Source organism: Papio anubis, chromosome 7, assembly GCF_008728515.1.
Source record: "Papio anubis isolate 15944 chromosome 7, Panubis1.0, whole genome shotgun sequence".
NCBI lineage: Eukaryota > Metazoa > Chordata > Mammalia > Primates > Cercopithecidae > Papio > Papio anubis.
The window spans coordinates 2453868-2480549 of NC_044982.1; the positions used below are offsets into that span (position 1 = coordinate 2453868).

The 26682-nt window shown below is 43.5% G+C and overlaps 1 protein-coding gene across 4 annotated transcripts in view; it reads right to left on the minus strand.

Annotated features, from left to right (window-relative positions):
* Positions 1-3983: 3983 nt before the first annotated feature.
* The window catches only part of TDRD9 (tudor domain containing 9), a 126756-nt gene continuing 104057 nt past the window's right edge, over positions 3984-26682 (minus strand). For 3 of the 4 annotated variants that reach the window (XM_031667777.1, XM_031667778.1, XM_031667776.1), the window contains 8 exons: positions 23424-23579; positions 22609-22679; positions 20654-20763; positions 19753-19849; positions 15988-16126; positions 14146-14264; positions 6953-7025; positions 3993-4660 (listed from right to left, as the gene is read on the minus strand). In XM_031667777.1, coding sequence (XP_031523637.1) covers positions 4559-4660; positions 6953-7025; positions 14146-14264; positions 15988-16126; positions 19753-19849; positions 20654-20763; positions 22609-22679; positions 23424-23579 — 867 coding nt within the window. In that variant the 3' untranslated portion in view covers positions 3993-4558. Of the gene's footprint in view, positions 4661-6952; positions 7026-14145; positions 14265-15987; positions 16127-19752; positions 19850-20653; positions 20764-22608; positions 22680-23423; positions 23580-26682 lie in introns of all 4 variants that reach the window. The other variant, XM_031667775.1, reaches the window with a different exon arrangement.

The window sequence follows — 26682 nt, forward strand, 5'->3', positions numbered from 1 at the left end:
CTTAGCATTTTAAGCTGCAATAATCAATATTGTATTGTATGGCATTACTGTTTTAAGGACAGACATATAAACCAATGTAACAGAAGAGAATCCAGTTGTGACCATATATAGTCAACTAATTTTTTATAAAGTTTTCCAGGTAATTGAATTTGGGGTCAGAGTATATTTTTCTCAAAAAATGTATGGAAAAACAAATCAACCTCTCATCACCGCCAATTCTCCTCACTCACCCCCCCGCAAAAAAAACAAAATAAGCAAAAAATTAAAAACAAAACTTGAAATGGGTCACAGCCCTAAATATAAAAGCTAAAACTACGAACTTCTGAAAGAACGCCTAGTAGGCAATCTTTGCAATCCTCATATGTAAATTTTACCTCAGTAAATTTTATGTAAAAAATCAAACCATAAGAGTACTGGAAGTAAATATGGGAGAGAATTCTAATAATGTCAAACTAGGGGAAACACTTTTTGAGAAGGCATAAAAAATTCATAAACTAAACTACATAACAAAATCAATTTTAACACAAAGAAAGCCTGGCAAAAGATATAAACAGTTCACATACAAGGAGAAGCCAACGGTCCTTAGCATCTGAGAATGCTCAGCCCACTCATAAGGAGAAACTCAAGACTACTCATCCACCAGAGAGAAAGGGCATCTCCTTAGTGTCCAACATTGTCCTAACTCGGAGGGTGAGTCTGGGAATGGACTGTCCTATAGTGCTGCGGGGAGCGTGTGCTCTATGGAGAGCGATGTGGCAACATCTAGGAATGGAGTGATTTACTAAACGCCTTCTGACTCAGCAATCTCAATCCTAGGAATTTATTCTATAATAAATTATGCACATGTGAAATGACAGGTACACAAGGACATCCATCGCGACACTGCGTATAATAGTAAGACTAGAAACTATCCAAATGCCCGTTGTGGGGGCGTCGTTAATTATGGAACATCAATAAAATGATAAAGCCATGAAGCACTTAAAAAGAATGAGGCACCTCTTTGTGTAGGATCTAGCAGTGCGATCCACAGCAGTCAGTGAAAAGTCAAGGTAGAGATCAGCATGTGCAGCATGCAATGACTCATGAAAATAAAGAGGCCTGTGTCCATACATGAAGAGATGAGCTCCGAAAGGACCCAGAAGACGCTGGTTGGATTCTCCTCCTGGGGCCATCAGGACACATAACCACAAACGGGGGGCTTTCAACAGAGATGGATTCCCACAGCTGTGGAGGCCAGAACTCCCACACCAAGGCGTCCAGGGCCCACACTCCCTTCCAAGGCACCGGGGAGAGCCTGGCCTGGCCTCTCCCAGCCTCCAGCAGCCCCAGGTCTTTTGTGGCTGTGGCCACCTCGCTGCGACCTCAGCCTCTGCCTTCACTGGCCTTCTCCTCTATCAGGACATTTGTCATTGGCTTCAGGTCCCATCCTAAATCCAGGGCAATCACCTCATTTTGAGATCCTTAACTCAGTCACTCTGGCAAAAAACCCTTTTCCCAAATACAGTCACATTTATAGGGAGTTGTGGGGGTTTGGACATGGACATCGCCCCAGGCTATGTCCAGGGAGGGGACATCACTCTGCCCACCACCATGGTGCCTCCGAGAACCTTCTCTTCTGAGCCATGGTGCCCCGCCTGCCTCTGGTCACTCTGCTGTCTCTCTGGTGCACGTCCTGTCTGGCCACCCTGCCCTTCCACTGCTCCCACCCCTGCTGCACACCAGTGTCTCTTCCTGGACTTAGCTGTGCTGGTTTTGTACCCTGTGTCCCATGCAGCAGTCAGAATAATCTTTCTCAAAACGTCATCAAGGCATGACACTCTCTTGTTCAAAACGCTCCAGGAGCTCCCCACCTCACTCAGAGTAAATCCCAAAACCTGCCTGTGGCCCACACGGCCTGGCTGCTCTCCAGCCTGACCACCGGTACCCTCCACACTCTGTGCCAGCTGCACGGGCCGCCTGGTGGCTCCTCATGTGCACCAGGCCTGCTGCCTCCTTGGGGCCTCACACACCTCCTCTCAGCTATTCCAGTGCAGCCTGGGCCAGGCCTCTACTTGAATGTCACAGGGGAAAGGCTGTCCCCAGCTGCTTCTCTAAAGCAGCGTCGCTCCCTGTACCTCCCCCCATCACAGGATCAGCAGCTAAGACCCAAGCTCAAGTCTGACGCCTGTTTCCATAAATCAAGTTTTGCGGGAACACAGCCCTGCTCATTTGTTTATGGCTACTCCTGAGCTTCAACACAAAGCTGAACAGCAGCAGCAGCAAGCACGTGGCCCACAAAGCAAACACAAGTGTGCACGCTCCTGTCCTGCCGCTTGACAGCTCTCACTCTGCCACCTGACACGTCTGACCACCATCTGCCTCTACCCACTGCTCCCTGAGTGCGGTGACACCTGGGCCACTTTGCTCGGAGTGGATCTTCAGCGTCCGTGACAGTGTGTGGAACACAGGGCGTGCTGACAGGATGCATCGGGATGAAACAATGCCTCCCTCTGAGGAGCACTCGGGCTGGGCATGAGAGACTTCACTAGAGACCCTTTTCAAATGTCTTCATTTTGTGTCATGGACGTGTATTATTATACTAACAACATTAATACGTATTTAAATATGAAGACAATTTTGCAAATAAACAAGGCAAGTACCCTCTTAAGACAGATAAGGAAGGCAACGCAATCAGAATGCACCACTTGGTTTTACAGAAGATAATTTTCTTTGCTATCTACAAAATCCATGTTATAAAGCACAATGACTGACCTGGCCAGTGATATTGCTGTGACCGTGCGGGGACATAGCAAAGAAGGTGCAGAACAGTGGGAAGGAGCCAATATTTATCTACTGCTCAACAGCTGATGGCTAGGATGGCAATCACAAAAAAGCAGAACAAAAACATTCCTCAGCAAGATGACAGCAATCCCAGAAAAATATAGGGAATAGTATGGTTTCCTTTGAGAGTTGCGTGTTTTTGTTTTTAAACAAGCCTCTTGGTACTACTTAATTTTTTTTTTTTTTTTTTTTTTTTTGAGATAGGGTCTTGCCCTATTGCCCAGGCTGCAGCGCAGGGGTACACTCACAGCTCACTGAAGGCTTGAACTCCTGGGCTCAGACAATCCTCCCATCTCAGCCTCCCAAAGTGCTAGGATTACAGGTGTGAGCTACTGTACCTGGCCTAAATTTTTAACCACTTACTAAAAGTCTGGTTAAAAAGCAAACAGGAGTGCTTGACCGTTGTGAGCGCCCCCTACTGCTAAGGCCACACATGGTAACTTTGTGCACATGGACTAAGTACTCATAGGTCAGCAAAGAGAAAAACCAATCAAAGCATCTGCTGCCTTCCCCAGAGGCTTTCCCAGAGGGCTTTCTGACAACGGGCAAAACCTTCACTTTAAAGCTGAACTAAGTTTTGGGTGTGCTCAAACCCTTCCAAGAGCTCTCCGTGTGTGCCAACTTGGTATGACTGCTTCCTATCTAACGCTGGGAAGCACATTCCCCACAAGGCCAGGACAGTGGCCCAGTGACAGGGGTGCAGTGCCGCCTGGCCACTGCAGCTGCTTGGTGGTCTTCCCGCTTGGCATCTGCTAGCTTCCCGCTGCTGGCCAGCGAACCCACAGAGGCTCAGCACAGCACCGGTGCTCCCCAAGATGTGACTGCTTCCGAGACCCCACACAAGCTCCCGTTTATGATCCCAAGCTAATGCCCACACACATATGCTTCTCCTGTTTCCTCACGATCTTCAAATTGTCCACCTGGGACAAGTCGGTTTAAGCAGAGCATTTCTCTGATCCTACAACTTTCCTCTCACATGTGTGAGCTCACTGGCGTCTTTCACTGCTGTATTTACAACAGCTCTGTTCTGACCAAATCCTTACTGATGTGAGTTGAGTTTTTAAAAGAGGTCTTGTATCCCTGTATCAGTTTTATAATTTCAGATTTTTTAGAACTAAATACACCTTAACCTCCTCTGACTAAAAACTGTCAGAAACAGAAACTTCATCTAATGCTTTTATTGTTTTAACACAGATAAGCTATGGCCATGTAATCTCTGATTTCCAAAATGTGAACCAAGAACTATAACTCAACTTAGTCTTACAAAAATTAGATATTTTCCCTCATGGAAAAAACAAATCAGAAAATACTACATGGTTTTTTTTGTTTTTTAAGTTTTTTCCTGGACTACTGGTTGAAATCACTGTAACAGAATAGAATATGTAGGCACATTCTGGAACATTACATCTAAGATTAACTACTTATATTTACCTTCATAAATTTAAAGCAAAATATAGCTCTTTATCCAAACAGTCTTCTTTCAGAACAATTTTTCCAAAATATTTAATACAGTGATTTTCTGTTTCTAGAAAAGACTAGAGTTTCCAATCCTTCCCACCTGAACAAAAACACCACTCTCTATCACCCAAAGAGAAAAGAAGAAAGAAAAGGCCTTTAGGATGCAGTGGGCACAGACTGTAACGTCCAGACACAGAGGAAAGTCAGTCTGCGGAGGGAGCCTGGAATCCACCCTCCGCAGCTTCCTGAGGGGTGTGCTGGAGGCAGCCTGTGGACACGCTCAGGTACCGAGCACAACCAGTTTGTGGAGCTGGTAGAGAAAGGTGTTCTTCCCTCTGCTGCTCTCACGGTCGGCCTGCTCCATGACCAGCTTTGGATCAACCTAACGGGGTAGACAAGAGGACCAGTCAGGCTCTGTGACAGCGTTTCCAGACATAAAATACACATGCATTAACATCCGGGATGCACAAAGTATAATTCAGTTCTCCAAAAATATTTACAGAACACTTCTCTCCTCTCGCACTTCATACTATATGTTTGATAATTCATTTTTAATTTCATGTTTAAATAACCCCATTAAAGATGGACAAAAGACATGAACGCTTCTCAAAAGAAGACACTCAAGGGCCAAAAACATTTAAAAATGCTCCACACATCACTAATCATCGGAGAAGTGCAAATCAAAACCACAGAATACCATCTCACACCAGTCAGAATAGCTATTATTAAAAAGTCAAAAAAGCAATAGATGTTGGCAAGGCTGCAGAGAAAAGAGAATGCTTATACACCATTTGTGGGAATATAACTTAGTTCAGCCACTGTGGAAAGCAGTTTGGAGATTTCTCGAAAATCTTAAAACAGAACTACCATTTGATCCAGCAATTCCATTACTTGAGTATATATCCAAAAGAAAACAAATTGTTCTACCAAAAAGACACACGCATTCACATATTCACCACAGCATTGTTCACAATAGCAAAGACATGGAATCAACCCAGGTGCCCATCAACAGTGGATTGGATAAAGAAGATGTGATACACATATACCATGGAATACTACACAGCCATTAAAAAGAATGAAATTGTGCAATCAGGATGCAGCTGGAGGCCATTACCCTAAGCAAATTGATGCTGGAACAGAAAACCAAATACTGTAAATGTTCTCACCTAAAACTGGAGCTAAACATTGAGTACTCATGGACATAAGATGGGAACAAGAGACACTGGGGACCACTAGATGGGGGAGGGAGGGAAGGATTGAAAAGTTACCTATTGGATACTATGCTTAGTACCTGGGTGATGGGATTAATTGTACCTCAAACCTCAGCATTATGCCACATACCCAGATAACAAAAGCTGCAAATGTACCCTTTGAATCTAAAATAAAAGTTGCAAACAAATAAATTCATGATTAATACTATGGCAAGCTTTACCGAGAAATCTCCCATGCATGCATATGTAAATGTGGATGGTAATTGCATTACAGGTTTTGAAAACACTGAAATTTTCTAAAACATACTAACCTCAAAGTGAAATTCTATTTTCAAAAAAGTCCTGCTAGTTCATCACCCTCAGACACTCCAATTGAGCCTGAAGGCCACAGGGGCTGGTGTGGCTGCCCCTCTCCTTGCCCATGGAGCTCTGCACATAATTGGGCCGGCTGCTGTGATCAGCCTTGGGGTCCCTAAAGCGGGACCTAGGCGCAGGGCACAGGGGGAGCAGACTAGCTTCACAGCAGGAGCAACCTTTAGGCGCAGGATGGGACACAGCCCCCCCAAAGTAGAACCTCACTTAGATCGCCAAAGGGGAGAGGAAAGACTGCCCCTGCTGCTTTGTATCTAAAGACATCCCTGGCTCCAGAATTAAATCTCCAAATTCCTTTGGGCTCCCTTCTCTGAAATCACATTTTGTTCCATTTCTAGCCCTACAGACAGGAACTATCAGGGAGCCTACGAAGGGCTTTTTCCTTCTTCATGACTCAACTGTGGCCCCTGAAAATTCCTTCACTGAAGTCTGAACCCCCACTGTAATGGTATCTGGAGATGAGGCCTCTGGGAGGTGACAAGGGTTAGATGAGGTCATAAGGGTGGGGCCCCCAGGATGGGATTTGTGCCCTAAGAGAGGATGTCTCTCTTTCACGTGAGGACACAGTGAGAAGGTGGCCATCTGCAGATGTCCCTCACAAGGATCCACAAACTGGCACCTGCCCTAGGACTTCCAGCCTCCAGAGCTGTGAGAACAAATGTCTGCTGTTTCTAAGCCCCTACCCATGGTGGCACTGTGCCGGCAGCCCAAGCAAACAAAGATAACAACCAGTAGAGCCCGAAAGCCACCAAGCCAGTCACGCGGCAGGAACAGCCAAGGCGCATTTCCCGAAGACCACCAAGAGCAGGAGGGTCCAATCCAGACCCTCATACCTGTTTTTTCCCAACTCACGGGGCAGTGAGTTATCCTGGTGTCTCACTCTTTGCCAGGACATCATGTAGAGGACGCTGTGCAAAAACACCCTATCTGGTCTGAGATATCTGCCGGCTGGCCCCCGAAGCCATCTACTTTGCCTCCTGTCTCTGCCTCTCGGTCCCTCAGTCAGCCCTGGCTCTGAACCTTGGGTCTGCCCTGGGCCTGTCCCCTCCTCCACGTGGCCTCTACTCGCTAGCAGCCTGCGTCCTACTCACCTGATTCCACTCGTAGGGCTTTTCATGCCACTTGGGAACAATCTTCTCTCTTGGTTTTGATTGACAGAACAAACTATAATTTTTAAAAAAAGGAAATTATCTTAATTATGTATTAGTAACTGAAAACAGTGCTGTGATTTTTTTAAAGATTTAAATCCTATATATTTCTCACAGAATTAGAACTAGAATAAACTGTTTAAAGGCCAACACTGATGCAGTTATGATCAGAAAATATTTTAATTTATAGCATATTCAAAAGCAGAAAGAAATGGAGTGTGGCAGATCTGTAAGACCAAGTCTTGTCTCTATGTTCCCTTAGCAACCAGCACTGCACATCACCACATGAATGAGTCAAGTTCTCTGAAATGTAACAGGACATTTTGTACCATTAGCTCTTAAGCAGTCATGACAAGTTGGAAATATCATCAGCTTTAAAAGATAGGGAATTTGAGCAATGAGGGAGTAAAGAGTTCTGCAGAGCCTCTCCCCCCTAAAAAAACTATAAAACAAGGCAAAATTGTAAACATACATACATACACACAACAATGATTTGGAGGCTCTGGAAATTAACCAAAGGCAAACAAGTTGAGGAGCATTTGTTCATGACAAACTGCTGGCTCCAGGTGAGAACAGTGGAGTGTGTGGAGTTCTTGCTGGGGTAAGGGGCTGCTCCCACCCCATACACCTGCCCCTGAACCCAGCACCACAGCACTCCCAGGGCCATGAAGGCTACGTGATCTGGATCACAGGATGAAAATCCCTCACACCTTGATTTGCAGCACTGTCCGTAAAAACAGCAATGAAGGAAACAGATGGGGAAAGCCCACAGCTTTCCAGCCTCAGGCCACATCCTGCTTGGGGCCAGCAGCAGACCAGACTATTCAGGAGGTAAGTGGGAGACCATGGAAAGGAGGGTGTCACAGAGGGAGAGCAGGCCCTCCGCATATCTCTGACTGATGGAAGGGTGCACACATGTGGGAAAAACCTGGGAAGCCCTGAGAAAAACGGAGGCCAGGGAAGAATTAAAAAGTGCCTGAACTTGGAGTGCACTTTCCAACCCAATGGCAAAGGGCAGAAGCCTTCAGGGCAGTATTTAAACACAACTTCTGACTGATCACTGCCTAAGCACTAAGCTGTGCAGATCAGATACAAGGACAACACCCAGGAAGCCAGACTAAAAAATAAAAATAAGAATAAACAAAACAAAACAGGAGCTGGGAGTTGTCACACATGCCTGTAGTCCTACCTACTTGGGAGACTGAGGCGGGAGGACTGCCAGAGCCCAGGAGTTCAAGGCTGCAGTGAGCCATGACCACATCACTGCACTCCAGCTTAGGTAACAAAGTGAGACCTTGTTTCTATAAAAATTAAAATTGAAAACATAACAAAACACCAGAACCCAGACATCAGTGACCTCACATCATGGGGGATGGACTTACAGGTTAAGTCTAGGCATGCTTCTAAAGTGAAACAAACAAAACAATAAAACCCAAAAACAACAGCTCTGGGGGAACTGCTCCAGTACCTTATCCAAAGTACCCAATTTCCAACAAAAAGTTAGGAGACATCAAAGGCACAGGAATGTGTGGCCCACACACAGAAGAGCAGCCAGTAGAGGCTGAGTGTGTGGCCAGCTGCGGGTTCAGCACTTAAAGACCTCAAGGCAGTCACTGTGAACAGGTGCCAAGAATTTTTTTTAAAATAGGATAATAATGAGTCAGGGATAATCTCAATAAAAATTAAAAACTACCAAAGAAACAATAGAAATCCTAGAGTTGAAAAGTACAATGAAATGGAAAATTCTCTGTACCACATCCACATCGGTCTGAGATGAAACAATAAAGGATCAGTAACCTTAAGGACGGATCAGCAGAAATTAACCAATCTGAAGAACAAAGAGGAAAAAGACTGAAGAAAAGTGACCAGAGTCCCAAAGACCAGTGAGGCCATTCGGATCGTGTTAGCAGGTGTTTAACACCAGCACACTAGCAGATGTGCAAAGCAATGTCTCCCTAGGGGAGAAGAGAGCAGGCACGAGGCAGAAAAAAATTTGAAAAAATTCAAAACTGCAAATATATTGTAAGTAAAAGGACAGAAAAAGCTATGCTAAGCAAATGGTAGCTAAAGAGAGCTGGGGTAGCTATATTAATATCAGACAAAATAGGCCTAAGAACAAGAAGTATTACTAGAGAAAGAAAGCTTTCATAATAATAATGATCCTGTATGTAGGAAATTCTAAGGAATCTACAAACACTACTAGAATGCAGAAGTTTAACAAGGTCACAGGATAAAAGACCAATATATAAAAATCAACTGATCCTTTCTAAAAAAGAAAAAATTCAAAAACAAAGAAAACAATTTTATTCGCAATAGCATTAAAAGGACTAAAATATTTAGAAACAACTACAGTGCAAGACCTGCACACTGAAAATTCTAAAACAGTGTTAAGAGAAATTAGAGAATACCCAAAGGAACAGACACTCCATCTTCATGGACTGGACGGCTCACTACTGTTCGGGTGGCAATTCTCCCCAAACTCACTCACAGGTTCCACACAATCCCTATCACAATTCCAAAAAGGCTTTTTATACAAACTGACAAGCTGATCCTAAAATTTACATGGAAAGGAAAAGAATAGAAAAGAGTAAAAATAATTTTGAAAAAGAACAAAACAGGAGGACTAATGCTACAGCAATTAAGACAGTATAGCACTGGTACAAGATAGATATAAAGTAATTGAACAAAACAGAAAGCCCAGTAATAAATCTTTACATTTATGGCCAAATGATTTTTGACTAAGGTATCAAGGCAATTCAATGGGGAAAGTATAGCTTTTCAGTAAATGATGTCATCGCCATTAGATATTCATATGCAAAAAATGACTTTAGGCTCTTGTATCACATACCATATACAAAATCATCTCAAAATGGATCAAAAACCTAAATATAAAAAATTACAAAAAGAGAGAAAATGATTGTGACCTTGAGTTTAACAAGGATCTTTTTAGATATAGCACCAAAAGCATAATTCATTTTTAAAAAAGATAAAATAGGCCGGGCGTGGTGGCTCACCCCTGTAATCCCAGCACGTTGGGAGGCCGAGGCAGGCAGATCATGAGGTCAAGAGATCGAGATCATCCTGGCCAACATGATGAAACCTCGTCTCTACTAAAAATACAAAAATCAGCTGGGCATGGTGGCGGGCGCCTGTAGTCCCAGCTACTCGGGAGGCTGAGGCAGAAGAATTGCTTGAACCCAGGAAGTGGAGGCTGCAGTGAGCCGAGATCGTGCCACTGCACTCCAGCCTGGGTGACAGAGGTAGACTCAGTCTCAAAAAAAAAAAAAAAAAAAAAAAAAATAGATAAAGTAGTGTCTTAGTCCATTTTCCCCTGTTATAACTGAAGACCACAGAGTGGGTCACTTATAAAGATAAGAAATTTATTTCTCACAGTTCTGGAGCTGGGAAGTGCAGGAGCATGGCTAGCACCTGGCCAGGGCCTTCTTGCTGCATCATGACATGGCAGAGGGGCAAGCGAGTACTTGAGACAGGAAGAGGCACCGGGGCAGGCCCACTTTACAACAATCCACACTCTCTTCATAACTAACCCTCTCTCGCAATCACATGAGTCCAATCAACCCCTTATTACGCCCAACCTTCCAACACTGTTGCACTGGGTATTAGGTTTCAAACACATCACATTCAAACCACAGCAAGTAGATTTCATCAAAATTAAAAATTTGTGTTCTTTGGAAGACACCATTAAAATAAGAAGACAAGCTACACAATGGAGAAACTAATTGCAAATTACTTACCCAATAAAAGACATGTATCTAAACTTTTAAAAAAATTTTCTACAACTCAATAATGAAAAGACAGATTTAAAAATGGGCAAAAGATCTGAACAGACATTTCACTAAAAAAAAAAAAAAAAAAGATAAATGACTGGCTAAGAGGATAAAAAGTTGTTCTACATCATTAATCATTAAGGAAATGAAAATTAATGCTACAATGAGAAACTACCATACTCACCACACCGACTACAGTAACAATACACTGACAGTGCCACATGCTGGTGAGAATGTGGAGAAGCCAGAGTCAGCCTACGTTGCTGGTAGAAATGTAACATGGTACAGCTATTTTGGAAAAGAGTTTGGCTGTTTCCTTGTTTTTTTTTTCCAGATGGAGTTTCGCTTTTGTCACCCAGACTGGAGTGCAATGGCGCAATCTTGGCTCACTGCAACCTCCACCTCCTGGGTTCAAGCGATTCTCCTGCCTCAGCCTCTCAAGTAGCTGGGATTCCAGGCACGTGCCACCATGCCCAACTAATTTTTGTGTTTTTAGTAGAGACAGGGTTTTACCATGTTGGCCAGGCTGGTCTGGAACTCCTGACCTCAGGTGATCTGCCACTTCAGCCTGCCAAAGTGCTGGGATTACTTACAGGCATGAACCACCACGTCCAGCCCTGGCCTTTTCTTAAAAGATTACCATAAACCTACCAATACAACCTACCAACTCCACTCACAGATATCTACCCGAGAGAAAGACACAAAAAGACTGTTCACATATTCACAAAAAGACTGCATGTGATTATTCATAGCAGCTTTCTTCATAACAGCCAAATACTGGAAATAATCCAAATATTTTACCAACTGGTGAATGGATAAAACAAAAAGTGGCATATACAAACACTGAAATATTATTTAGTAAAAAGGAACATGATACAACATGGATAAACCTCAAAAGTACTAAGCTAAGTGAAAGAAGCCAGATTTTAAAATTAAAATGTGATTCCACATATACAAAAATATCAGAGGAGGCAAACACATAAACAGAAAGCAGATCAGTGGTACCTGGGCTGGGGTGGGAACAAGACTGCGTGTAAATGGACAGCGGGAACTTTCAATCCTAAACACAGCTTTACTGAGGTGTACTTTATATATCCTAAAAGTCATCAACTTTAGGCACATAATTTATTACTATTAGTAAATTTATGGGGTTGTACAAACAATGACACATTCTGTTTCAATATATTAGTCAAGCAGGTGGCATCTGTTACCTGCTACCAGGAGAAGTCGGGGCATCCCTGCATCTTGTCTTGGAGTCACCAAGGAAAACACACATAGTGAGGCCCTGGCTGGAACAAGCCTTTACTTACAGAGAGAGGGGACAGGACAGGATCAGCTCTAGTGATGGGCACTCGTCCCTGTGGCCAGCAGGTAACTCCCGGAAGACAAGGCAGGCCTGCAGGCCCCTCTCCTGTGTGGCAGCAGGAGAGCCCTGTCCCATCCCCGCAGTGGTGGGATTGACCAGGTACCGTATGACACACAGGCTTAAGCAGGGCAGAGCCTGAATCAAGGAAAGATCTTCCCACACATGGCGACGAGCCCTCCACAAGCTGTGAGGACCCTTAATTTAATGGAAGGAAGCGTTCCAGGCTCAAGGTCTGTTCTCAGACAGCAGAGAGGGGATCAAAGGCTGCCTACGTGAGACTGCCTTTCCTGACAATACTTAAAAGTAAACTTCTTTGGATGACAGAAATGCTGAAAAGCTGGGTTGTGTTGATAAGACTGCACAACTATAAATTCACTAGAGTTATTGAATTGTTCAAACAAACAAACCAATACCTATCTATAGCATAATAAGGCAGGATACAGTTACCCTTATTTTGGGGGCAGGGAGTGATGGTGGCTATAACCACACCCACACACCCTAAGGAGCACCGGGGCTCTGACCTGGGTGCTGGCCACATGGGCGTGTACCTGTGTACTTAAACTTCAACCCAAATTTTACATAAAAATATTTTTACCAGCCAGGCATGGTGGCTCAATGCCTGTAATCCCAGCACTTTGGGAGGCCAAGGTGGGTGAATCACCTGAGGTCAGGAGTTTGCCTGACCAACATGGTGAAATCCCGTCTCTACTAAAAATATAAAAATTAGCTGGGCGTGGTGGTGGGTGCCTGTAATCCCAGCTACTTGGGATGCTGAGGCAGGAGAATTGCTTGAACCTGGGAGGTGGAGGTTGCAGTGAGCAGAGATCATGCCATTGCACTCCAGCCTGGGTGACACAGAGCAAGACTCCATCTCAAAAAAAAAAAAAAAAAAAAAAATTACCAGCTTGGGCAACATAGCAAGACCTCATCTATAGAAAAAGCTTAAAAATTAGCCAGGTGTGGTGGTGCATGCCTATAGTCCCTGCTACTGGGGAGGCTGAGGCGGGAGGATCATGCGTGCCCAGGAGTTGGAGCTGCAGTGAGCCATGATCATACCACTGCACTCAGCTTGAGCAATACAGTGAGACTCTGTCTCTAAAAATAAATAAATAAATATTTAAAATATTTTTATATAAAAGAAAATGAAGACAGAAAACTAAAACTGGCCTTTCTCACCATTTGTAAGACAGCTATATGTACCTTTTTAAAAAATGCTTATTAAACTAAAAGAAATCAACGCAAAAGGCATAGGAAGGAGAGAAGTGTCACCGTGATACCAGATGCCACCTGCTCTCACATAGCTCCAGGTCCCAGCCAGCACAGGACACTGTCAGGCAAGGAAGGACCGCGCCCTGCCGATGGAGACTGGCTCTGGGGCAGGAGCGCAGGACTGGGTAGGTGGAATGCTGGTTTCTCCTCCACAACCACTCCCGCTCTTCTTGGCCTTCCCAGGGCCCTCGACCTGCCTTGGGCTCATGGGCTACACCAACAGGAGCCTTTGTCTCTGCATTCTGGTTTGGTTTGGCCCATGGAGAGTCCAGCAAGAGGTGAGAGACAGGGAGGTGAGGTCAGAATGTTCCTTCTCCGACCTCCCCTGCAGAGAGGCTCAAGAGAGGCCCAGTTCTGTGAAGCTCAGTTCTGTAAGGCCCAGTCCTGCAGACCGGACTCCCCCGATCCCTAAGACACCCACCACTGGGAATGGTGGGTGACGCATTACCCACTGTGGCTTCCCATGCCCTGCCCACGCTGTCCCTTCAAGGGACACACACACACACACACACACACACACACGGGATAAGGGTCTGCTCTCCACAGGAAGAGTGTCCTACATTCTGATGCCTCCCAGTGCTGTCTCCAGCCCTGGCACTCCACTTCAGGTGATCGACATGTCACACTGCCTACACAATTCAAAACAGCCATGATCAAGGCAGCTCAGAAAGTTGATTGGGAAGAAAAGAAGACCACGTCATCACACAGCTTACCCTAAAAGCTTCTGACGGGCACTATCCTGAAGCTGCGCAACTCTCTCTGGCCCAAGACACTTGCATCCATTTGGTCCATCACAGACTAGCTTGTTAATAGCAGCCCTGAGAATATTAACCTGTAAATAAACAGCAACATAAACACTCATACGGCTCCAGTGTAACTGAATTTCATCCCATGTTAGATAATCCATAGCATTCAGAGTTAGTATTCTCTGTCATCAATTTTATCCACTCGCCTGCTGAAGGCATCTTGACTGCTCCCAGTTTTTAGCAATTATGAATCAAGCTGCAATTGATATTCACATACAAGTTCTATGAGGATGCTAGTTTTCAAATCTCTTGAATAAATACCTACAGATGGGATTCCTGAGTCATATGGTAGGTGCGGGCTTAACTGCATATGAAACTGTCTTCTAAAACAGTGGCACTAATCCGCACTCCCACCAGCAATGAACAAAAGGTCCCCGGGACCTGCACCACATCCTTGCCATTGCTGGTTACTGTCAGGTTTTGGATTTTAGCCATTCCAGTAAGTATGTGGTGCTATCTCATGGGAGTGTCAATTTGCATTTTCCTAATGACATATGATGCTGAGCATCTTTTCATGTGTTTATTGCCATGTATATTTTAATTTTGTTGCTTGTTTTCTTATAATTGAGTTTTAAGAATTCCTTACATATTATGGATACAAGTCCTTCATCAGATATGCAACTTGTAAATATCTTCTCCTAGTGTGCACTTGGTCTTTTCTTCCTCTGAAGAGGGTCTTTTGCAGAACAAAAGTTTTTAATTTTGATAAATTCAAACGTATCAATTTCCCCTTCACAGATTGTGCTTTGGGTGTTGTATTTACAAACTCATGCCACACCCAAACTCACACAGATTTTCTGTATTTGCTTGTAGCATCTTAATAGTTTTACATTTTCCCATTAGGTCTATGGCTTACGGAGTAGTTTCAAGCCCATAAGCCCCTTCTTGAGACCGAGCAATCATGACTTAACAGCTGCAGAGACAAACTGACATCTGCCCCTGGAGCGTCGGCAGCTGTCTCCGCAGCTCCTCCTTTCCCCCAGCCCTTCAGTGTGGTATGTTAACCTCACCCGTCCCAGGAACTTCTAAGAAAGAAAGGTACTTAGAGAATAGCATTTCTCAAACTATTTGTGGTAAAGGATCAGTTTTGGTTTTCCCACTTTGAAAATGCAATAAAAATAAATTACTATAATGATTAAAGATTTTTTTAATGTACACAATATGAGCCCACATTTCTCATTATTAGATTCAAATGACATACAAATACTTTCTGTACTTGCTACACAGTTTTCCTGTCTGCCTCTGCCACCTCACCCCAGAGCTAGTGCGGTGCCCAGACAATGCTGCAAGTAGCTCAGCTCTGCACTCATGCCGACCCAGCCCTCTGCTCAGCATGGTCACCAGGCTGGGAGAAGGGCAGAGGGGCAGGAACTTGTGTCCTCCTTTCCCAGTAAGAACTAGCAAGGATGTTCCACTTCCTGCCTCGGAATGAGACCCACAGCAGCCCTACAGCCCGTGGTTTAGCTGATTGCCCAGAAAAAAGCTTAAGCCAGGAGACACTAAATGAGAGATTCAGAGAGCACCATCTATCAGGAAGTTACTTTTCACAGGAAAGATATGTCAAATTGGCAAGTGAAGGAGCGGTCCTCCCGGAAGGCGACCCCAGGAGGGACAAGGAATATGCACATCTCCAGGACCAGAAGCGTGTGCCTGCACCGCAAGCTCCACGGCAGACTCTGCACTCACTGTCAGGTGAGCAAAGCCAGAGAGATACAGGGTTGTGGCACCGTGATGCTGTGCTACCCTTACCTCGACAATGTCCTCCACGCTGAACTGAACATCAAACGCAAGCTCCATGTCGTGCTCGGGCAGTATGGAAGCCCCTGTAGTTGGATTCCACCCCAAACCACAAAGGACTCCAGTATAGTACTTGCCATTCTGATCAATCCTAAATGGAATGTTTTCAGAAGAGTCCATTATTTCAGAATTGTTAAAGTACATGTTTTAGCATGTAAAAATTTACCGATAAAATTATCCTAAATTCTGCCAGCCCTAGCATAGCAATTAATTTCATTTGTGCATTTTTTCTGCCAGTTTTTACAACTGAAATATAGTTATAAAATATATAGGTAAGGATAGTAAATTCCGTATTTTTATTAATACTTAATTTTTATTAATACTTTATTAAGTTTCTAATGTGGTAGATAAGATAATGAAAAGAATATTTTATCATTAATGGGTTTTTTTTTCCCTTTACCTTTAAATTCCTTCCATGGGTTAAATTCTTATTAGGGAGATTTCTGGAGAAAGGCTATGCACATATTTATGACTTGTGAAACAAGTCTAGCACTTAGAAAAAGCCTAAAAAAAAAGTCTGTTCACCTTCTCATCCTAAAACAATGGTGCACACTTACAAAGTTTTGTATCCCAGTTTTATCATCACCCTCCTCTGACCACTTCCTAGGGTTACAACACTGCCCTCAACACGTGACTTACCCTCTAAATCATGGCCAGCATTTGGCAGTCTCCCGAGTAGCAAAATCTGGCTCCAGGAACCAAGGGAAGGAGGTAAGTACAGTGTTCTTGTCACTACACCAATAAGAGCATGTTCTCAGATGTCTGCTCCCATCCTGGAGGTGCCAGGCTCTGCTACCATGAAGCCTGCTGCTCACCCAGGGAGGCGGCCTCCACAAGGTACACAATGATGATGCCACTGAATCCAGGCTGACACCATGAACTACTCCAACTGTTCAGGGAAAACACCTCGAGGACAGGGGCAGCAAGAGGAGTGATGCACTCCAGGGACAAATGTGTGGTGGATCAGCTCCACGATGAAGGTAAGAGGAAATCTGGCACCAAGGCTCAGTCACCCTGAGTTACTGAGGGTCAGCTACAAGCAAAGGTCACATGGCAGAAAGAACAAAGGAGGGGAGACAAATGGCAGCTAGGTCAGTCCACAGCCAGTTGGCAAGGAAGGGGACAGTGGCCTCCACTTAGATGTCTCTGCTTATGAATGGGGCGTAACACATATCTCCTTTCCCTTTTTAAATTGAAAATCAAGATAAAATTTTCTGTTTATCTTCCTTTCCTGCCACTGTTGTACAAAGGGTATGTTAGAGGTGGCAAAAAATTATCACTTAGTCGTGAAGTTCAATCAGTTGTGACAGGACAGTGACACATGTGGAGGGAGAACAGACTTTACCCAGAGACTGCAGGCTTCGAGTTTAACAAGTGGGGCCAGGACAGCCTCTAGTGCAGCAGCCAGACGCCACCCCAACAGGAGACGAATCCCATGCGGGTGCGCATTAGAGAGGTGGCTCAGAAAAGGAAGCAAGTGGGCACGGGTGCATGGCCCGGCAGCGGCTCTCGGGAGCTGTGGGCTTTGGAGGTCAGCTCCCCTCTGGAACACACCTAAGACACAGTGATGGGACCCCTGGGCCTGGTCTGTACTGAAGACCCCCCTCCTGCTCGCTGCAGAGGACTGCATACTTAAAGCGAAAGGAAAGGAGAATGGTCATCTCAAATCAAACAGCTCTCATCTTTCAAAGTTTCTCAAAAACAGTTGTTACTCACTCAACAAATTAAAAAAAAACTCCAACCTGAGAGACAGAGTGAGACCCAGTCTCAAAAAACAACAACAAAATCAACAACACCACCACCAAGCTTATACAACTACTCAGAGGCACGCAGAGTTTGGAGGAAAATACGCCAGGCCCCTCTGCTATCTTTCTGATAATCACCTAGGTAAGCCTGTGGATTCAAAGACAACTAGTCTTATGCACATTGTCACATAAACCATCCCAAATCTGGCACATTTCAGTTAATTCAACAAAATGAATATAACCACCAGCAAAGTACTGTGTATTGTTATATACATAACCTTTTCCTATTAAGTTTGTGCTTTTTCTAGAAAGATGGTGTTTTAAATACCAAGTATGTCAGTATTTCTTGAATGTCTACAACCTAAACACCTGCACTCTGGAGTTTTAAAAATAACACATTATATTATTCAAATCTTCAAAAGCTGGTGTTGAAAAAAGGTGAAGCAGGAGCTTTGTCTAGTTAAAAAGGCAACCAGGGCATCCAAAGTGCCACGAGAGGAAGGGACCTGCTTCCGCACTAGCCAAGTCTCGGGCCTGCATGTGTACAGCGTGCTATTGCTCATGAGATAATCCCACTGCCACGTGTGGTTCCTACACATTTGTCTCCCCAACGAGGGCTCCAAGATATCTGAACTTACAGAGATATTTATTGCATCATCATTGCAAAATTAGGCCAAATTTCAACAATTAAAGGCATATTCAATTCTTTCAGAACAAGAGCTGCTCAGAAACAAGTGCATGTATAAATAAAATAGAGCAGTATTTTGGTAAGCCATCATATGCCCATTCAGTGATATATGATGCAATTATCAAAATGGATATTTACAAAGATATCATATGAAAAACCTGATATTTGTGAGAAAAGAATACAGTATAACAAGAATCTTAAATGAAAATATGTATATACATATAAATTTAAAATAAGTATACTAAATATTTAAGTTTAAATCTATAAATTTAAAAATGTGTTCATTTTTCACATTCAGCTTTTTCTAAGTAGCACATACTTTAAATAAAAAAATATTCTTACAACTAAAAAAAATCACTACACATTTGGAGATTGCACTGTCAGATTCTGAACAGGTGTAATGGCAAAAAGGACTGAGTAAATGGTGGGGCGCCTTCACCTGCCTTGACTGAACTCAGCCCACTAAGTCTACAGACCACCCCTCCATGCTCATCAACTGACTAGAAAAGAAGAAAAGGGTAACTTTCCATGGCCCCAACTCTTGAAGTGCTACCAGGCCTCTACTGCAGTCTCGTCATGGCCATTTCCATCCTGCCCAGCAGAATGTGAGTTCCTAAAGCCCAAATATTACTCCTTTTCTAGCCACCCCCACCCACTGCTCCACTAAAACCTAGGTTAGTGCTTTCCCAACAGAGAATGCTCTGTCAATCCCTAAAGTGCAAACAAAACCTTACAAAGCAGCAGCCCCCACTGTGAGGGTGACTTTAAGAGCTCTGCTCATAGCATCACACACTCCTCTCTATCAAAGTCTCTGGGAGAAATCCTGGCTTAATCGTGGCACTAACAAGAGCTACAATCTGCTGGGCAATCTGCCTTCTGATGTCATGGTTATCAAAGGAAGAGGGACTGACATGTACTTGTTGAAAACTGGTCACCAGAAAACGTGGAATCACATTTACCACCCATTAACAATGGGATGTCCACCACCATGATATCCCATTTTGAGCCTGATTCCTAGCTCCATTTTTAATCTAGTTTGCCCCACTTTTGCCTCAAGCTCCTACGTGACACTGTGTGTACCTTTACAAGTTTTCTGAGCTTCTTTCAAAATCAGCCCAAGCATAAATAAATCAATAACAACACAGGCTTCACCCCAAGCAGCGAGCCATGTGGTGGCTAGCTTCTGTAAAGGCTTTCTTTCCAAAAGGAGCAAGGAGAGGCACCCATTTTTTCCCAGTCAGGTTCTTATTTTACAAAGCCTACAGACAAGAGGGATGCCCGTACCTTAACTCCATCACCGGTGCAAATAACATGCTGAGGAGAGCCGGGAGGCCAGGGATATGAGGCATCAGAGAGGTTTCTCTCAGCAGCATCGTAGATCCTGTTCAAGTCATGCTAAATCAACATTGGGCATTAACTCCCCTCCTGGCCCGCTCCTACTCATCTGCAGGCATCCCCTCCTCTGCTGAGTCTGTCCACTCCCCACAGGCCCACCCCAATAGTAACACCACACTCCCTGTTCTCTGTTCCCACAGTACCCTACAGAGAGACACTCCACTATGATGCTTAACCTTTTACCCCGCTTGGGGATAGGGCCAAGAGCTTGGATGTCTTCTACTCTGCAGTCAAGCAGGGTGGAAGGAAAGAAAGATCCAGGAGTCAATTATTAATACTTCCCACATCCTTGTACAAAAGGAAATGTGAGAACGCTCCACCGCATAAACTCGCAGCAGCCAAAGCAGTCAGAAAATGGCCTAAAAGAGTAGCCCATAAGCCGGGCGTGGTGGCTCACGCCTGTAATCTCAGCACTTTGGGAGGCCAAGGCGCGTGGATCACAAGGTCAGGAGATCAAGACCATCCTGGCTAACATGGTGAAACCCTGTCTCTACCAAAAATACAAAACATTAGCCGGGCATGGTGGTGGGCGCCTGTAGTCCCAGCTACTTGGGAGGCTGAGGCAGGAGAATGGCGTGAACCTGAAAGGCGGAGCCTGCAGTGAGCCGAGATCGGCCACTGCCACTCCAGCCTGGGCGACAGAGTGAGACTCCATCTCAAAAAAAAAAAAAAAAGAACAGCACATAAGTGTACACTTGTTCACCAATTAGAGGATAAATTGTTCCTAATAGCTGAAGTCAAGGAAAAGAAAAAAAGAGAGGACAAGGAACAAACAGAAGCCTTAAATTACCAGTTGCATTGATGGACAGGGAAGCTGCAACCAGCATTCTCTGGTGAAGGTCTTCAGGGGCGTCACTGATAATGACAGAGTTGATGCTCTCCTTCTCAATCCACACACACCTAAAAGGCAGGAGCACCAGGAGATGGGGTGACTGATCCACCAACCAGGCAATGTGCTATGCCAACCCACAAGCAACCCATTTCAAAAATACAAACGGGCAACTGCAGTGATAGACGGGAAGAAATATTTAACCCCCAACTCTCCTGCACATCTCCTTTAACTAGACCACCTCTTCACACAGCAGTCCTCAAGCTGGTCCCCAGCCCTCTTCTCTCTTCACTTCCTTGTGGCTGATCCCGACCACTCCTTGGCTTAGGAACCACGCACACGCTGTGGATGCCCAAACCTCCACCTCCACTCGAGACCCTCTGCCCTGCACTGCCAACCCATAAGGGCCATCACCTGCATCCTGGCAGAGGTCCACCCCACAGTTCCTCCGTCACCTCTCAGCAGAAGCCTGCCGCAGCTCCAGCAAGGACACCCTTAATTCTTCCTCTTCCCTTCATCACTGACTCTAATGCGGCTCCATCCTGCTGCTTCCACTCTGAAAGCACTGGTGAAGCTGTTTCTGTATCTCCTGCCTTGGACTCAGTCTCCCATATTCCCACCCTGGGTTACAGCAGGGACCAGCCTCAGAAGCACAATCCTGCCTAAGGATCTTTCTACTCTGAAATCCAATGCCGGCTTCACACAGGGGCTCCTGAGACTATAAGCGCAGGCAGGTCCCCAGAGGCCTTGTGGAAATGCAGGCTCATTTGGAAGGCCCAAAGGGACCTGGGCATCTGCATTTCCAATGTGCTCCCCGGAGGACATTTTGAGAAGACAAGACAGGACATTTTGAGAAGACAAGGCATCATTTTAAAATGCACATAGTAAGGTTCACCAACCCTTTCAGGATGAAGTCTACACAGCTTGCCCTCGTCTACCACAAGCTTGGCACCTCCCTTCCTCCCAACCAACTCTCCAATCTTACTAAACTCACTCGAGTTACTCACACGTGCAAACTCTCAAACTCAGGCCTATGCACTTGCCCGTGGAGCCACCCTCATCCCACCTCCCCTCTCTTCCTCCAACACCTGCACCTTGGCTGATGCCTCTGTATCTGCCAGGCCTCAGATTTCTCTGGAAAACTCCATGGTCTTTCAAGGGTGGTTGAGCCCCCTAGATGCTTTCATGTTCTGTGCCCTTATCAAGAGCCCTATCACCCTATATTGTAGTTACCAGCTTCTTCTATACCCCCTGCCCACCAACTGGATCCATAATTTTCATGAAGACAAACAACTGTTTCTTGTTCACTGCTGTTTGCCCCAAACCACACACTGCTCCTGGCATACAGTTGGCTCTCACAGCTTTGCTGAATAACAATTGTAACAAGAACAGAAAAAAATGTAGTCTCTGATAAAAGATACTCAAAAATGTCTTATATAGAATGGCTTTCATGTGAGAGAGACAGAATACCTCAAATCAGGAACTGGGAGAGAAATGAGAAGTTAGAAAAGATAATACATTCCGGCCAGGTGTGGTGGCTCATGCCTGTAATCCCAGCACTTTGAGAGGCCGAGGCGGGTGGATCACAAGGTCAGGAGTTTGAGACCAGCCTGACCAACATGGTGAAACCCTGTCTCTACTAAAAATACAAAAATTAGCTGGGCATGGTGGCGTGCACCTGTAATCCCAGCTACTCAGTAGGCCGAAGCAGGAGAATTGCTTGAATCCGGGAGGCAGAGGTTGTAGTGAGCCGAGATTGCACCACTGCACTCCAGCCTGAGCGACAGCGTGAGACTCTGTCTCCAAAAAAAAAAGATAACACATTCCAACAGTTTAGATATAAAGATACATTATTTTCTGATAAGGTCTGTAAATACAAAAGCAGAGAAAAAAATTCATGGAAAACTTAATCATACCTGAATTTGGATATTCTGGTCAAACTATGGCACTTTAGTTCATAAGGGTTAAAAGGCCCATGAAGTACTGCCTGTATGCACAAATTATAGGAAGTGTTACCAATAAGCAAGATAACACTTAACATGAATTTTTAAAACTCAAAAGTCAGCTCATCCTTTAAAGAAAAAAAAAAGAAATCTCATTCATAATGTCTTTACGATTCAGTTAAGAAAAAGTGCCTTAAAGAAGGTATTTTTCTGGGATGTAACTCATTCTCCTCAACGATTTCACTAACATTCCTTGATATATATGTTTAAGAAAGCCTTTGAACAACAAAAAAGAATCACTGACAAATAATTTAGTGAAAATACTATTATTTGAATTGCAGCAGACCAACTCAGTTGCATAGGTAGACCTGAGACCACACAGCCAGAGGCTGGGGAAACACAAGTGGAGTCTCTGAACAAGGAGACACCCTGGCCAGCCCTCCTCTCCAAGCAGGCAGGCAGCGCTGGCTCTAACAGCCAGCCAGGGAGTCCAAGGCTGGCACCAGTTCTCTGAACCCACACGCTGTGCTTCCTTTAGTCTGACAAAAAACCACATCAGGAGGGTTAAAAAAAAAAAAAAAAAAAAACTACTCAAAGCTTCCTCTAAACCCCACTAAACACTAAACCCCAGGGTTTTTTCTTATTATAAGAGGATTCATTGTGAGAAAAGTAACAGCATTAAAAGCCAGAAAAGAAAAAACCACCATGACTAATGACTACAACTCCTAGCATATAAATGTAGAATGATACTAAGCTTTTAAATTACATTTTAAAACTCCTACAATCACCTTACAGTTTGGAGTACCCAGTTTATTGGAAGAAAAGCTCTCTAACAAAATCCGAATGAGATATTTCTCGTCGTCTTTCATGGGAAAGGGCGCACAGCCGTCTGTCACATTTTCTACTGACTTGGAAAAGAGGCCCTTGAGAACTTCATGGCTTTGCTGAACAAACAAGAAAAGTTTGTTTGGTTAAAAGAATACATTACAAGCACTTTCTTCCAAACTAATCAAAATATTTCATAGGCACAGTCTTACTCTGATTTCTATGTCATTAATTAAAGTATAGGGAAATAATTTTATGAAGTTCATTTTAAGATTTAAACAAAAGAAATAAGACGGGATTTACAACTTTATTTCTCCAAACAAAAAAGAAATCAGACAGCCTTTGTGACATTTTAGCCATTAGAGAATTTAAAAGAAATAAACATTTTTTACAGTTTTTTGGGTTTTTTTTGTTTTTTTGGTTTTTTTTTTTTTTGCGACATAGTCTCATTCTTGTCGCCCAGGCTGGAATGCAATGGCGCGATCTCAGCTCACTACAACCTCTGCCTCCCGGGTTCAAGCAATTCTCCTGCCTCAGCGTCCTGAGTGGCTAAGATTACAGGTGGCCACTACCACACCCGGCTAATTTTTGTATTTTTAGTAGAGACGGGATTTCACCATGTTGGTCAGGCTGGTCTCAAACTCCTGACCTCAGATGATCTGCCTGCCTGGGCCTCCCAAAATGCTGGGATTACAGGCGTGAGCCACTGCACCCGGCCTACAGTTTTTTTAATTTTCTTTTTTCTTCTCTTACTATCGTTCCCAAGAAACATTTTTACAGGACTTTTTTATACATAAAATTTTGGTTTTATACTGGAAATACTAACATAATTCCCTGAAGTGTTTTTATATAAATTAAATACAGAATTTAGCCAGCACTCTGGCTAACATTTTGCTAGACTGTCCTTTCCTGATACCCAGTATTCTTCATCCCCAGCAGAAATAACAGAAGTAAAATAAAAGACCTTCAACATCAGCTTCAAAAGTGGCCTCTCTGATCATCTCAATAGATGCAGAAAAAGCACTTGATAAAATTCAATATTACTTCAAGATAAAAAATTCTCAGCAAATTAGGTATAGAAGGAACATATCTCAATGCAAGAAAGGCCATACATGACAAACCCACAGCAAACATCATACTGAGGAGGGGAAAGCTGCCATCTTTTCCTCTGAGAACAAGAACAACACAAGGATGCCCACTTTTATCATTTACATTCAACACAGTACTGGAAGTCCTAGCAAGAGAAATTAGGCAAGAGGAAGAAAGAAAGGGCATCCAAACTGGAAAAGAGCAAGTCAAAATGTCCCTCTTTGCAGATAACATGATCTTATATGTAGAAAAACCTAAAGATTCCACCAAAAAACTTTTAGAGCTGATAAACGAATTCAGAAAAGTTGCAGGATACAGAAATCAGTACACAAAAATCAGTAGCATTTCTAAACACCAATAACCAGCTAAAAAAGACATCAAGAAAGCAATCTCATTTACAATACCTACAAAAATAAAATAAAATACCTAGGAATATATTTAACCAAGGAGGTGAATGATCTCTATAATGAAAACTACAAAATGTCAATTAAAGCAATTGAAGAGGACACAAGAAAATGATAAGACATCCCATGTTTATGAATTGGAAGAATTTATATTGTTAAAATGACCATACTATCCAAAGCAAGCTACAGATTCAATGCAATTCCAATCAATATACCAATGACATTCTTCACAGAAACAGAAAAAAACAATCCTAAAGTTCATATGGAACCACAAAAGACCCCAAAAGCCAAAGCAATCCTGAGCAAAAAGAACAAAGCAGGAGACATCGCAGTACCTGACTTGGAAATACACTACAAAGCTATGGTAACCAAAACAGCACTATACTGTCATAAAAACAGACACACAGATGACCAATAGAACAGAATAGAGAACCCAGAAATAAAGCCACGCATTTACAGACAACTGATTTTCAACAAAGGCTCCAAGAACATCCACTGGGGAAAGGATACTCTTCGAGAAATGGTGCTGGGAAAACTGGACATCTAAATGCAGAAGAATAAAACTAAGCCCCTATCTCTTGCCATATACAAAAATCAACTCAAAATGAGTTAAAGACTTAAATGTAAGACCTAAAGCCATAAAAATTACTAGAAGAAAACAAGGAGAAATACTTTAGTACACTGATGTAGGCAAAGATTTTAGGGCCAAGACTTCAAAAGCAGAGGCAACAAAAATAGACAAATGGAACTATAGTACACTAAAAACCTTCTGCACAGTGAAGGAAACAATCAACAAAATTAAGAGACAACCTATAGAATGGGAGAAAATACTTGCAAACTACTCATCTGACAAAGGAATAACATCCAGAATATACAAGGGACTCAAACAGCAAAAAAGCAAACAGTTCAATTAAAAAGTGGGCAAAGGATCTGAACAGACATTTCTCAAAAGAAGACATACACATAACCAACAAATACATGAAAAATGATCAACATCACTAATTATCAGGGAAATTCAAATCAAAACCATCATGAGAGATAGCATCTCAACCCAGTTAGAACAGCTATTATCAAAAAGACAAAAAGCAAACGCTGGTAAGGATGCTGAGAAAAGGGAACCCTTACACACTGTTGGTGAGAAGGTAAATTAATACAGTCTTTATTGAAAACAGTGTGAAGGTTATTCAGAAAAACTAAAAACAGTACGAACATACAATCTGGCAGTCCCACTACTGGGTATTTATCCAAAGGAAAGGAAATCAGTACATCAGAGATACCTGTACCCCATTATTACTGCAGCACTGGTCACAATAGTCAAGATACAGAACCAAGCTAGGTGTCCATCAACAGATCAATGGATACTGAAAATGCGGTATATACAAAATAAAATACCATTCAGCTACAAAAAGAAAAAATCCTGTCATTCTTGGCAACATGGACGAGCCTGGAGGACGGTATGTTAAGTAAAATAAGCCAGGCACAGAAAGCTAAATATGACATGTCCTCACTTATGTGTAAAAGCTAAAAAAAAAAAAAAAATTGAACTAATGGAAGTAGAGAGTAGGATTGTGGGTAATAGAGGCTGGGTAATACGGGGAAGGGGAGAATAGAGAGAAGTTGGTTAACAAACAAAATTACAGCTAGACTGGAGGAACAGGTTCTTGTGTTCTGCAGCACTGTGGGGTAAATATGGTTAACTATAAGGTATATTTTCAAAACGCTAGAAGAA